We start from the raw sequence: 16,198 nt of genomic DNA, 5'->3' as shown, positions 1-16,198 counted from the left end.
AAAACTGTCCTAACCAGTTAAGTTTACAACGACTAAAAACATGAAAATAGGCAAATTTAAATATAGTATGATGTCTTATGAAACGTACATGCCATTATAATCCAATAAAAATATTATTTTATTTCTCTTAATTTTTTTATTTATTGCGCATTTGAAATTTCCCTGTTTTTGTTTGCAAAAATAATTGCTTGGATCAATAATTTAAACCGCTTTAAAGCTATAAATAAAATTATTTGACTTATGATTGTTTTATATAGGATGTTGTTTTAATAAATGTCACAATAAAACATTTATTTTTTATCTAAATAAAAGTTACATAACACTTTTTTAGCAGAATTTTTTTAAATTAAAGTTTGTACAATGTTCATATATAATTATTTATAGTTGATATACTGGTTAAAATTTATATTATTTTATATAGAATTATTTAAAAATTAATTTTAAACAAAATAAGTTGCCAAAGTTTATTATTTTTATTGAAATAAAATTAGAATAAATTTATGTCTATTAATTTAATGTTAATATTTTATAAATCTTAAATTAAAGTTCAACTAAATATTGTTTAGAAAAAACATGCATAAAGTTCTAGAATTCATAATGCTTCTGATATATAATTTAAGGAATTTAAATCTTATTAATGTAAATAAATTCTATTGAATTTATCTATTTAAATGATCCATTTAAAAATTTAACATAGAATACATTTATATTAGTAAATTGATTTAACGTTGGTAAGTTGTAAAATTTTATATTTAATATGTTATTAACTTGTATTTATCTTCTTAAAGACATTTTGAATGATAATTTTTTGAAAACTTTGTTTTAATGATTAAGTTGTGAAAAATATTTATTAGTAATTTTAATTATGATTCCAATTGCATGCAGTGAAGCTTTTGATTTTAAATATTTATCAAATTTTAACTAGGCAAAGATTAAAAGTTACTTTATTGTAAGGTAATTCAAATAATTGTAGTGATTACATAATTAAAAAATTAAACTTGAATGCCGTATTTATCAGCTGCGAAAAATAAATTTAAATGTAGTGTGATATATTGTCATTATAATTCAACATTATTTCATTTAACTCATGTACTGTTACGTATGCAAAATTTCCCCGTTTTTTTGTGCAATATTAATTGATCTGAATAATAATTTAAACTGCTTTTGAATCTGTAAGTAAATTTATTTAATTTTAGATTAAACCTTCAAGATTTTGTTTTGTAATTGAATGTTTATTTTTTATTCTACAATTTTTCAATGTTTTTAATAAGAATTATAGGATGCACTGAAAAAACTTCAAATAGCTAAGCTAAACAAACATCTTTATTGAATTTATTTATTTGAAAACAATTCAAAATAATTTTTGGTTGCTTGGGGCCATTTAAAATGAAAACTATATTTTTTGTATACTTCATTTCAAAAAAATGTCTTATAATTTTTTTGAATTAAAACACCATAAAAAATGTATATAATCATCAATGGTAATTCATATAATTGTTTTTTTTTCATAATAAACTTTTTACAACCCTTTTCATAATATTTAAAATGATAAAGTTATCTAAACATTTGGCAACTTAATTTTTAAGAACTAATAAATCTTGAAGTTTAATCAAAATTTTATAATGCAATATCAGCTGTATATTTGTCAGATTTGTTCAAAAAAAATTTGGAAAATGTCTAATTTTTATTGGTAAATAAAAAAATTATGTAAACAAGTTGAAGCTGAAACAATTAAATAAATATATTTTGGTGTTGTTAAGATTAATTGTTTATTTGATTGTTAAATTTAAACAACTTTAAATTTTAAAGCTAAAAAATATCGTATTTAAAGAAATTTTGTGTAATTTTAACGTTTAAAATTTAATCTTTAAATTCAAATGTAAAAGTATAAATAATTTTGTTAATGGTTTTGTAAAGAAATAAATCATTGTTTTTTGATATAAGATTTATTCTTAAACATTGCAAAATACTATGCAATTATATCCATTTTATTTATACACTTCTTTTTGATTTTAGTACAAAATTTTCAAGCTGACTTTTACAAACGCTTTAAATTTTTTTAAAAATACTTTACATTTTTCCATTAGCTTAATCGATAGTTTTGACATAAAAAATCCCGAACAGGTAATTAATTTGTCTGATGGAGATTGATAACATTTAATGTACTTTTTGATTAAAACTAAAGTAGGTTAGCTTACAAAAAGTTTAAGATGTACAACTAAAGAAATATTCAAAAAACAATTCATAAAAATTTATGGTTTTTAATCATGTCTGAAAATATTGATTAATTTAATTCGTTAATATCTGACTTTCAAACTACAAGTTTTAAAAGTTCAAAATGTTTTTATGTCAAATTTAAACTTTGCACAGACTTTTTAACAAGATTTATATTGATTTTGCATTCAACCTAGGATAAAAATCACCAGTTTTATTTATGCTAAAGTTTTTGAACTTTGAGTTATATACAAGTTTTTATTATCCAAGGAATTTGAAAGTTGTATGTTAAGTAAGTTAACGCCAACCAATTAAGAAGGATAATTAAACTTCTACTATGAATTTGCTAAATTAAACTATAGTAAACTTTCTTTCTTTATATTGTTTAGCTGAGTTTAATATTAAAAAAAAGGATTTATAAGATTTTAAAACACTGTCTAATGATATAATAATCAATATTCTACTCTTCATTAATTTATGCAAGCTTAAACTTATGTGAACTTTCGTTTTTATACATTTTAGCTGAATTTAAAAAAGATAAATTGGTTTCAAAAGCTTATAAAACATTAATTAATTTTCAAATAGATATTGATTTATGCAAGTTTAAATTTTAGTTTTTTTTTTATACAAACTTATAGAAAAGTAAAACATTTAAGAAAAGCATGGATATACAGTCTTATGAAATACTACTTCATCATTAACTCTTAGTATAAGTCTAATACTTTAACTTAATTATTGTATATATCTATTCAACTTGGTTATACACAAAATTAACACAAAGCTTACTTACACTAATGAAGAAAATTAAAATCTTTAATCTTTTAAGTGCACTTCTAAAGCAAACAAAAATAAATTGTATGTATAAACATAGCATTCATACATAAAGATATAGATTAAAAATGAACATTTTCAATTTTAGCATATATTATTAATGTACTTTTAATGTTTTTATTTATAAAGTGTGTACTTAAAACGCATAAAAACCTTTTCTTTTAACATTTTTCAAGTTTAACTATAGGTCAAGCTTCTTAAAACTTGTTTTAACTTAAATTATGCATGAATTATTTCTGTCTTTTTATGAAAATATAAAAATTGCTTATCATCCACCAAGTTATATGTAAATTTTTAAGTAAATAGGGTCAAAGCTTTATGTGCTTAAATGTTTTCATAAATTTTTAAACAACTTAAATGTTTGCATGTCGTTAAGAATAACATAGTTTTTAAAGAGTTTTTATTAAACTTATAGTAAAACTATTTTTTACAACCAAATTTAATCATTAAGTATACTGTTTATGGTAAAAAACTTATTTAACATAACTTAATTAAGACTAGAAAACTGTATGTAATACTTTCCAGCCAAACTATAGAATTTTCACTTATTAATTAAACAGTCTTTTAAGCAAGTTCATATCTAATGCAGTCCATATTACTTTAAGTTTTAAAACATTATAAGTAACAACCATAACTTAAGGTTAAGATAATAAATGCTCAAAAAAGTAATTGAGAAAACATATATTATTATGTACATGTTTTCTAAGTTTCATCTTCATAAACTTCATGCATGTTTAAAACACATTGTTTTAATTGTTTAAACTTGCACAAAAATAAAAATAAGTAGAACTGGTTAATTTTTATTGAAATTTACTAAAATGGCATATAAAATATTTTTGGTCATTTTGATTGCAGACTTTACGTAAAAAATCAATCAAAAAAAAAAAAAAGATTTAAATAGATAGTTTTAAACAAAAAAAATGTGATTTTATAGAAAATAACATTCTACTAGTAATACAGTTTATTTATTTCTTGAAGTTTTAAAAATTATTTATTGAAGTAACTATGTATTAAAACACAATAATAGGTTTAGTTCATCTAAAATTAGAGCATTGTATATTATGTAAATTCCAAACTTTAAAAATGTGCTTCTAAGCTGACTCGAACCCAGCACCCTTTGATTTTAAATATCAGCTAAACTTCAAAGCTTACATACAAGATATAACTGTTCAATAAACAGATTAAGTTATATTAAAAAGGAAACCAAACAAAATTTTAAGAAGTAAATGAAATATATCACAACAGTGTAATATACAAAATCTTTACAACAGTAATAAAATACATCAATTAAAAAATGTGCATCCACGCAGATTCGAACCCGGCACCCCCACCGTCAGCCGGCTTGCACCAGCAGAACAACGACGTGAAGTCTCACATACAAGAACCTCTGATGAAGGTTGCCAAGCTGGAGCCTATGGAAGTTGACCAGAAGCAAAATTACCCCGATTCGAAACCGACTTTGAACAGTCAGCTTCACAACAACATGTACCATCAGAATAAGGGCGGGAAAATATCTATTAAGATGACCAACGCTCAGGTAAGAAGTTGTTTTTGTTATATTTAAAAAGTATTTTTTCAACTTAAATATATACTTTAGTATAAAAATTTTCAAATTGGGTTACGTCAAAGAAGTTGTTTTTATTTACATTGTTAATAGTTATTTTAGTTCAAGATAAAAGTTGATTTTGTTCGTTTTAAATTAATTAAAAATGACCAATGCTTTAAAGTTGTTTGAGTGTTTAATAAAGCAAACTTCGTAGAAATTTTTAAAAATATACTGTTTTAATTATATTATATATGTTTTAATGAAAATATGAGAAAAATATTATTAATTAAATTTGGTCATTAATTTAAAATGATTAAAACTCAGGTAAATTGTTTACTTTATTTTTATATTTTGTATATATATGAATACCTTTAGTTTTGTGAATATTTAGTTGTTTTCTAATTTAAAAAAAATCTTAGTTAAGATTAGATAAGCATGTCTGAAACTGTGTTTTTGACAAGTGTATTTTATATTTACAAAACTATTATTTAATAATGCTTTTTGCTCAAATAAGAAACGTTATCAATTAACTAAATGACTTTTAATTTTTAATTGATCAAAAGTAGTGAAAAAAACCATTAGTTTTTCATACTTTTACTGTTAATTAAAATTTTTAATTTAAATTATTCTCATGTAGTTTTGTTTGTGCTTTTTTTCCAGCTGTTTTTAAAATCCCCTAAAACTTTTAAGTTCATGGTCTGTTGTAATCAATAAATTGTGTGGTAAAAATTTTTTTAATTTCATGTTACTTAAAATTTAAACTTTGTAAACACTTTTAACCGTGTATTGATTTTTGAATTTAAAAAAAAAACAAGTTTTGAAAATTAAAAAGTTTTAGATGCAAACTGAACTAAAATTTAAACTGAGTTTGAGTAAACTCGATCAGTTTAAACTTTATTTAAGGTCAAAAATTAAAAAAAATAAGTTAATAAATAATAACAATAAATAAAAACAATAGTTTTTCACACTTTTATTGTTAATTAAAATTTTTAAGTTAAGTTATCCTCATGTAGTTTTGTTTGTGCTTTTTTGCCAGCTATTTTTTAAATTCCCTAAAAGTTTTAAGTTGATGGTCTTTTTCAATCAATATGTGGATAAAGTTTTGTTATTTTATTTTACTTAGAATTTAAACTCTGTACACACTTTTAACCGTGTATTGATTTTTGAGTTTACTTACAAAAAAAAACAAGTTTTGAAAATTAAAAAGTTTTAGATGCCAACTGAAATTTACCAAAATTTAAAAGGAGTTTGTATAAACTCGATCAGTTTGAACTTTATTAAAGGTCAAAAATTATTTAGTGACTCATTGGAATTTTTTTTAATTCATTTAACTTTATGAAAAATAATTAAATCATTTTATTCACATGTGTATTCATATTAAGTAGACAAAAAGCTTTTAAATAATATTAGTGATTTTATATTTTAAAACATTACGAATCTGAAATTTATACATTTTTTTCATAAATTATTTAAAAAAATTAATACATTTTTATACATGTTTTGAACTGACATGAATCTGAAGTATTTATTCGTTCTTTATTTATAATTATCTAATATTTTTTTTAAAAGTTTTGCAAAGAACTGAGTCAGAATTGTTTATTTGTGATTATTTATTAGTTAAAATATTTTTTAGGTGCTAAAGGGTCATTGATCTGAAGTATTTATTTGTGATTTTAATTTACATTAATAAAGATAACTTCATTTCAATATTTTTTAATAATTTTCAGGTACTAAAAGGTCACGAGTCTGAAGTATTTATTTGTGTTTTAAATTTAAGTTATATTGAATAACTACATTTTAATATTATTTATGTTTTTCAGGTTTTAAAGGGTCATGAATCTGAAGTATTTATTTGTGCTTGGTGCCCAACGAGAGATTTACTTGCATCTGGGTCAGTTTACTATTTATTATTTTTATTAAAATAGTTATACTGATGCAATGTTTAATTTAATAAATAATTCAGTGAGTAGTTACTGTTATTTATAAGTTTTAATTCACTAAAAATAATAAAAGTTATGGTGCATTTATTACAAAGTACTTTATGTAAATAGGACAAAAGTTTTAATTTTAAAAAATTAAAAAAAACTATTATGTAACGTTTGTTTAAGTTTATCTAGTAATACATTAATACTATGTTTATTTAATGTGACCTCAAAAAATTTGTTAAATATTAATAAAGCCAAAAACAAAACGTATATTTTTGAATGAAATATAGATAATATCCAAAGTTTTTAAACATGTCATTGAACAAATTTGTTATGTAAATATTCATTTGTGATGTAATAAATTTTTACAAGTGTGTTTTGCTGGGTTTACATAAAATTCAAATTTATTCGGTTTTGTAAAACATGTTTTTTATAAAAGAAACATACAAAAGTCAGTTATAACTGACGTTTGATTTACAAATGTAGTTTAAGTAATTATTGTTTTTTAAGTAGAAGTTTATGTTAGCATGTTATATTAGCATGTTTTTTGCAATATAAGCTAACTACAGAACTTAACATTAAAAATATAAATAAACGAAATTTTAGTTTTTAGGTTCTAAAAAAATTTGGTTTTTCAAAGTTTTAAATGAATATTTTATTTCTATCCTACTTTTTTTAAATATATTTATCAATACAATAGATTTCAATTTAACCAGTAAAAGTTTTGTAATAGCTATTTAAAGTATTTTCAACTTTATGAGAGTAAATCTATTTATAGTAACTATAGAATTGTCAATGGCCCATATCAATTGCTCTTAGCTGACATTTTATAATAAAAACCAAATTTAATTGTTTTTATTTTAAACTTTAAAACCTTCCAAAATTATTTTTGATGAAATGAAATTTACTTATTAAGTTCATTTACATGAGTAAAGCTTTTTGTATGAGTAATATTTTAATAAAAGATTAGTAGTATCAAAGTTATATATACAAAAAAAAAACTTGTTATACTTTCTTTAATGTGAATTATACTTTAAATCTTAAAGATTGTTTATCCATAAATAGTTTGTTACTTATTTTTAATGATTAATTCAAAAAAATTTAATTAATATATCTACTTGAAAAGCTATAATATTTCGAAATATCATAAATATAGTATTATTTACCTTCAGTGATTCATAAAGAATAACTATAATGATTTATTATTTAACGGAAACATTATATCTAATCATTAAGATCTTGTTTATAAATGTCATCATAAATAAAAGTTCAGAACATTTGGTATTTTATTTAACTTGATATTATTTTTTTATTAAATTTTTAAAGAATATTGTAGTCATAATTTAATTTTGGTGATTCATTTTTTAATGACATTAAAAAGATATATTTTTAAGTGTCAGCATAAACAAAAGCTCAAAAATACTGATATATCATATAACTTAATATTTACATATAATAAATCATTTAAGAATATTGTGATCGTATAAACAGTTTAATTTCAATGATTAACTTTATAGCATTTGAAATAAAGTGTTCCTTAGAAATGTTTTATACTTTAATGTAATCACAAGCAAAAGTTGAAAATATTTAATTTCGGTTGTATGTCGAACAACTTGATATTTGCTTTCATCGGCGTTTTATATTATTACGTCACAATGTAAATATTTACAACTCGAAACACGTATATAGGTAAAGCGTCATTGTTTGTAAATTTGAATTCAATTTTGTAAATTTATCAAAAAAACATTGTATGCGTTTTTTACGGTTGATATTGAAATTAAAATAGTAACAACTTGTATTTGGTTTTTTGTAATATAATAATAGTTTATTTATTCTTGTTAAAAATTTTGTTACTTGTATTGTTGATAAAATAATTCAATAAATATATTCTGTCTGCAAACAACCTTCAATATTTTAATTGATGCAATTCCAATTCAATTGCAGTTGAAATGTTTTTTATTCAGTCTTTATTGTAACTTTATTCTTTCTACAGTTTGTTATATATCATAAAACAAATTAAATTGTTACGCATAAAATTTTAGTTGATTTTTGACACAAATATTTAAAGTGTTTTAACCTTGCATTGAAATACTTTAAAAGTTGACTTTATATTGTTCAATCAAAATATTTTTATTAGTAAAAAACCTGTTTAACCTTATTTTACAAATTAACTAGTTAGACAAAATACAATTTTGGTGTAAATGCTTCATAAAGATTAACAAGTCTAATTTATATATTTTTCTCTAAGTTAAAACAGATTACGTTTGATTGAAATCAAGTTTTTTATCTAACAATTTATTTTTTATCAGATAAATAGATAAAATTTTAGATAATTCCGTGGTTTTCTAGTAATCTGATTGTGCAACTTACAAAACATTGTTTAAATATTTAATTTAAAATGGTTGGCTTGGTAGTAGGCACGTTAAAAAATTTTAGTTTAATTAAAAACTAGTTTAATTTTTTTTTCTATAACATGTTTACTTGTAAGGTACTAAAATGAAGAAATAGTAGAACTTAATTTGTTTTAATAAAAGCTTAAAAATAAACTTAAAAATTTTCCTTTAAATAATAAGTTTTTTTTATAAATTTATTAAAACGTTACATACATTTTAACTTGTTAAACAATAATTCATAACAATTTAATCAAAAAGGACTTATTCAGATAAAAGTTTTAATTTAAAAAAAGTTTTAGTTCAGGCAGATTTTTTATTTGTCATTGACCAAAAAAACATTAGTAATTATATTAATTAATTCAAACTATTGGTTTAATATTTATATATATTACTTATAATCTAATGAAAAAAATCAATTACTTCATCTACATTTTATCTGAGTACTCAGTAATTTAATTACTACCTGTTTAAATTCGGTACTTATTTATCTGACAATAATCTAATTAATGGTTATTTATAATTAATTTAACTATATTTTATCACGGTATTTCAGTAATTTATTAACTCCCACTTTTTTATATTTATCTGAGTTTTTCAACTATTATGACGTAACACCGCTTCCGGTGCATTAGAGGATGACAAATTTATTTTCCAACTTTAAAAAGTAAAACTTTTTTTCAACTGTTTTGAAACCACTATTGTGAAAGTTGTTTCTGTGTTTCAAAGTTTTGACTAATTTTAGCTAATTCTTTAATAGTTTTTGCTAAAAGTTATAAAAGTTTTAGCATTGTAAGGAATTATATTTTTAATACACAAACAGTTAATGAATATCTGAATTTAATTATGAATTGTATAGAAAAAAAATCTTTTTTATCTTAATTTTTATTTGCTATCCACATCCTAAAATAGAATTAATTCGATGCAGGCCTAAATTGAACACTAGTTGATTGATATTTGTTTTTAAAAGTGTTTCGCAATTTAATTTAATCCATTTTGTACAACGAAATTAACCTTGGACAATTTAAACTGTTTATTTTTAAATGTAAAATTCTAATTGCTTATGTAAGTTGCATTTTAAAAATTTTATTTCTCCTACAGTTTAAAGTTGTGCCAACGTTTTAAAAGTTTTTTCACAAAACCTTGTTAGTTTTATCGATCTTCATATAACAATTTAAATTTGTGTAAATTTGTGAAAATTATGCAATTTAAAGTTTTTAATTGTATGCAAGAAATGCAATTAATTTGTTACAAAAATGATTTTAATTTAAATTAGTTAACTGCTTAAAAAAAAAGTTAAATAATAACACTAACTCGTTGTAATTAAATTTGTAAAGATAAATTAGTATAGAATAAATACTATTGTTTTAAATGTGATGATTTTTTTATATTTTAATGATTAAGTTTTGTCAAATTTGTAAAAGTCTCTACTTTTTTTCTTTACACAAAAAGACTAATTATGCTTATTGATTTTTACCAGTAAGAAAAAATCACAATAAATCTATATTTTAGTGCTTTTTTCTTATTTTTAGTTAAAAGTATGAGATGTTTTAAAATTTTCTAGCTAATTATTTAATAAGTGAGAATCAGTCAATGTTTCAAAGAAAATAACTGTTTATATAAAAACTTTTTCAAAGGTTTTTATTAAGATTATAATGTAAGACTGCCTTCAATTCATTGATTTTTAGCTAATTAGTTTTATCAGCATACCTAAAAACCTTAAAATTTAATGTAATACTCAATTATGTATTCATAATAAAACTTATTGAAAAGTTCAAAATTTAAAGTTATAATATCTTATATAGTTTAGACTCATTAAAAATTTAGTATAAAGGTTTCTGTTGACTAGTTTTATTAATTTACACAAAAAGATTTAAATTAAAATGCACTCATGTACATATTTAAACTACATAAAGAATTTAATTATAACATATCATATTTAGATTACGTTTCCATACTTTAAATGTATTGAAAAACTAATAAAACAGTTAGTATTATTAGTTTACAACAAAACTTAATTAAAAATTTAGACATGCGTTTTGAAATTATTAAATTAAAGTCGCTAGTTATGAAAGCAAGATACTTTTACACAATCCACTTTATTACAAGACCTTCGAAAAATTAAAAATGGATTTTTTGTTGTTTTCCTCTTTTTTATTCTCTTTTATTTTGTTAAGTTTCCTCTTTTTTTTTTAGAAAATTTTATGAAAGTTTAATGTTTTCTATGTGTTTTGAAATTTGCTTGTTTTTCTAAGTAATTTGAAACCTTGGTCAGCTATATTTTGATTACTGTTTTTTAGTTCGGTTTTAAAGTTTATTTACGAAACGTTAAATATTTTCTTTTTTTGAATTGTTGTTTAGTATAATAAATGTTTGAACGACTCAATTTTTAAAATGACCATTTTTTAATCTTCTCTTTCGGCAAAAAAATCTTACAACTATTTATTAGATATGAAGATAATTTATTAAATGTTTTTATACCATGTATTAAAAAAAAAATTTCTAAAAATTATAATTTAAATAGTAAGTAAAACTTAAACATCCAGATATATAATTGTTAATTGTAAAATTTAGTTTAAGTATCAAATTTATAACAGCAGCCTTTTAACTTTATCAGTTGACTATACTAATATTTTTAAAATATTTTATATAAGCTCTTTAAAAAAAGTTATAGAAGTATATAACAATTAGTTATCGTTTAAATTTTATTAAAGTTTTTGTTTATTTTGAATTATTTATATATCGTTTAAAGAAAATGAATTATTGTATATTATGGTTAGTGGTTTCAGTGCAAATTAAAAGTAATTAATTTTAATCAAGCGTTTAATTGGATACTTGTGTTTGTAAATAAGTTTAAATTAGTATTTTGATATTTATTATATTATAAACTATCATACAACTTTACATATATACTTTATTTGTTTATCAGTATATTGAGCATTACATTACTCCTTAAACTTGAAATTAAATACATACGTATATTTGTCTGTATAATTTTCACAACTAAAACAAATTTTTTTTTTTTGAATTGTAAGTTTATTTTTATCACCTATAATATATATATATATATATAATTTTTCTATGTATTTAAATAGAAATAGAATAAAATACTCAAACATGATCTCATTTAGTGTTTAAGTATTTGTGATTTAGTATATTAGTATTTAAACTATAATAAAATATTTATTTTATTGAACTGTAAGTTTAATTTTTTTCAAGTTTTTTTTTAATTTTCGTCTTATTTGATTGCAAAATAGAAAAAAGCAAAAAACGAACTCATTTAGTATTTAAGTAAATGTCATTTATTTTTAAACTTACTCTTTCACCTACAAGTTGCAATTAAGGTAACTTTAGTTCGAAAAACAAAGTTTAAGTAATATTGAATTTTAAGTTTTAATTTGTTGAATAACAACTTGACCTAAGCGACTTTAAGACAAATTATTGCATTTAAATGTTTTAATATTTTATATAGATTGTTTTCTATGTAATTTAGTTTATTCATAGCATAAATATGTTTATATTCATTCAACTTAGTAAACTTTTTATAAAATGTAGAGCTTAAATATCGTATATATACTAATGAATTTCAAAAGTAAAAATAATGTTAAGGTCCATGATTTTTAAATTTGTTATTTATTAGGATAAATATTTATAGGTTAGTGACTTTTTTATCAAGAAAAATTATAAAAATCAATAATACAGTTTCATCATAATTAACCTTTAACGACATTGATTAATTCATTTTTTTCAATTTGTTTACTATTTTTATATGATTAATTTTATAGGTTTAACTGCAGTTTGTTGTGAAATTAGTTTATGTTGTTTGTTTAAATAAAAACATACCTTTTTTTAGTTTACCAACAATTCTACTGAGAATAATTTTGAAGCCTGTTAATTTATTTTATATTGTCTTTATGTAGACTTTTTTTATGTAGTTGTGGTCTTTTAATAATTATTTAATAATTATCAACTAAATTATTAAATAATTTAGTTGCTTATTATAATAAATATATCATGATAATATCTTTACTCATGTTAACATAAATAAAAATACCTTTGTTTGCATATTTGTAAATGCAACTTACAGTATTAAGTACATCTTAAAATTTATGAATATATCTTAAGTGAATCTTAAATAAACAATTTACAGATTTCTGTGGTATACTTTGGGTTCTCAATATTTTAAAACATTTTTAAACATAGCCTAGTGATTAAATAAAAAAAACTTGCATAAAAATCATCAAAGTGTTCAGAGCTTTTTAATTTTCTTAGAAATAAGTTTAATATCAAATGACTTAATTTTAATCAGCTTATAGAACAATAAGTGTTTATTAAGTTAAAACTTCAATGTTGTTGTTTTAAAGTGTTTCAATAAAGTGAAGTGAATAAAATCAATTTCTCTTTACTAAGTGCAATACTTGTTAAAATTTAAAATTAAAAATGCATTAAAACTTTATACAAGTGCCAAATGGAAATAAGAGAATCTAAACTTCGTACCATGTTTCGAAACACTTATTTAAAGTAGCCTAAAAAAAACTTTTAATAAATTGACAAGTTTGTATATTTAAAAGATCAGTGGATTTATCATAAGCTGTTTAAGTAGTTTGACATTGAAGATTATCTCACTTGAATAAAATCAATAATTTTTTAGAATGCACTAAATTTTTCTCTGCAAGAAATATTAAAAATTAAGTATTAGTTATTCTTCTAGTCAAAATTATAAATATTTTTAAAGTAAATATTTAATTAGGTTGTATGTACAGGTTCAGACAGAAACTTTTAAAGTTTTAATAATTTAAATTCTGGTATGACGTTTTAATCTACCTATGCGTTAAAATGTGAATCATTTAAATAATGTAAATACCTACAAACTTAATTTATTTTACATTGTTTTTAGGTAGACCTCGTTTATTAGTTGTGATGTTTAGTTAATTATTTGAATTAAATATACATTGATTAATTTATTAAAATAATAAATAAATAATAATAAATATATTAAAATAATAAGTTTGTAAATACTTACAAACTTAAAATTTGCTATGTATACTTAATAATACTTAAAATATTTCTATATAAGTTTAGAACAGTCTAAATAAGTTCTTTTTGGTTCTTGATTAGTAGTATTTAAAAAAATTAATTTTATTTTGGTAATAGAGACTCAATAAAATACCTAAAAGAATGATATCAAAAAATAAACTAAACGAATGAAATTCTAAAATAATAATTTTATATCAGTATTAACAACTTCACATATGAACTAATTCAATAAATAAAATCAACAGAAATGAAAATATGTTTAATAAATATTTATTTATAGTCATGTTAATAAATTTTTTTAATGATAATTTGTTTTCAGCAGTTGGAAATCCACAAATTTATAAATAAAATCTATAATATTATCAAAATTTAATATAAATTAATAAAGCAAGTGTAATAAATAGTATTTTAATTTTAATAAATTTTCTAATAATAATTTGTTTTCAGTAGCGGCGACTCAACGGCTCGACTGTGGGACATCTCATCGTCGGGGAATTCCCTGAACAGCAACCAGCACAACGGCGTGCATAGCAACGGTCACCAAGGCAACAGACAGCTGGTGTTACGTCACTGCATCAGGGGTGAGGGTAACGAGGAGGTGCCTAGCAACAAGGACGTGACGTCACTAGACTGGAATGTGAGTTTTATTTGATAATTTTAATTATATAATTAATTATTTAAATATTATTTTTTAGTCAAAACTTGTTTTATTTTTTTTGCGTTGCCGTTAACGAAGAAGAGTTGCCTAGCAACAAGGTCATGTATTGGAATGTTGGTTGCTATGTGATGAATTTGTGAAAAAAACCTGACATCCTAGAAAAACCTGGAGTTTGAGAAATTTTGAAAAGAATCTGGATCTTTTGAGCAAATTTTTAAATGTTAAGTAGTAAAATTTTGTTTTAACACAAAATTTTAATGAAAAAGATCAACATTTTTTGTCATCATCAAAAGTTTTTATATTAAAAAAAACATTTGAAAAAGCTTTAAAATATTTTTTCAATGTTGTCATACTTGTCATATTTAACCTGAAACTGAACTTTAAACTAAAAGTAAACCCAAAAAAGTGTAGTTTTAAAAACCTGGAAGAAATTCAGAAAACCTGGAAAAAATTAACAAATTTAATTTGGCAACCCTGTTTATTATAATGAAAAATATTTTCTTGTAGAGTATCTTTATATCTTGGATGTTTAAATTTTATTTAAGTTTATGTTAATACGTACAACTAATTTAAAGTTATTTTAGTTTATTAAACTAAATGTCAAGATCTAATCAGATTTTAATCTAATTCAAGTACAACTAGTTATATTAAATTAAGTCAGAAATAAATAAGTTTACATTGTCAGATTAAACTTGTGAAAACTTAATTAAATTCTGTTACTAATTTAGTCAAGGATAAATGTTTTATTTAATGAAACTCAGCAGTTTTTAATTAAAAAATTTGTAAACAAAAGTATTTCCATGTTTACAGGTTTAAAGTTAGAAAAAATATAAAGTGAAGGTTTAATGAAGTTTTAATGAATACACATAAAATGAAGTTTTTTAATAATTCCAATTATTTTTAAAAGAAGGTGTTGAGTAAGACAAAATTTTAAGGGTTTATATCAAATTATGGATAACAAACCATCCACTTTTAATATTAAAAACGGAAAAATAAAAATGATAAGCGATAAATCAACAATTTTTTGTTTATTTGTTTATATGACGTATTAATTGAAAAATAAATTCGACATTTGGTAGGCACAATTCCCATTAAATATTAATTTATTCTGCCATAAATTATTTGGTAGACAAAATATTACCATCAAATATTAATTTATTTGAATATGAGTTGAAGGATTTATTTCGTGAATATATTCATATCAAATAATTTTCCTACATCTTATATCAAAAACAAATAAATTGATTCCAAAATATCATTATAAAATTTGATGATGACCTATTTGAATTATTTAACTAAGTGCATTAAAACAAGATTGTAAAAATTTATTTTAATTTTAACACAAATTAACACTGAAACCAGGAAAATAATTTTGTAAACTATCAAGTTTTTATTTTTACCAATAGTTCACGTAAACATACTTGTTTTGTTTTTTATAATATTTAAAATTATCACTACTTTATCTAAATAGCTTGGGGCTTATTTTAATATAAGTTTTCGTGGGAAGATTAAAAAAGTTGTAAAAAAACAATTTATTTATAATTTCACATTCATTATTTCGTGAGAACTTATGAATGGAATTAATTTTACACTTATA

The 16,198-nt window shown here is 21.2% G+C and overlaps 1 protein-coding gene across 2 annotated transcripts in view; it reads left to right on the top strand.

Annotated features, from left to right (window-relative positions):
• Positions 1-16,198, top strand: part of LOC145831559 (F-box-like/WD repeat-containing protein TBL1XR1) — a 51,860-nt gene that overhangs the window by 18,929 nt on the left and 16,733 nt on the right. The window contains exons 5-7 of one of the 2 annotated variants that reach the window (XM_082938850.1): positions 4,356-4,582; positions 6,412-6,482; positions 14,394-14,580. In XM_082938850.1, coding sequence (XP_082794976.1) covers positions 4,356-4,582; positions 6,412-6,482; positions 14,394-14,580 — 485 coding nt within the window. Of the gene's footprint in view, positions 1-4,355; positions 4,583-6,411; positions 6,483-14,390; positions 14,581-16,198 lie in introns of both variants that reach the window. The other variant, XM_082938849.1, reaches the window with a different exon arrangement.

This window comes from Thalia democratica, chromosome 3, assembly GCF_965202585.1.
Source record: "Thalia democratica chromosome 3, ktThaDemo2.hap1.1, whole genome shotgun sequence".
In the NCBI taxonomy this organism is placed as follows: Eukaryota; Metazoa; Chordata; class Thaliacea; order Salpida; family Salpidae; genus Thalia; species Thalia democratica.
Note: the sequence above shows the minus strand (reverse complement) of the source record. Positions and strands in the feature narration are given on the sequence as shown.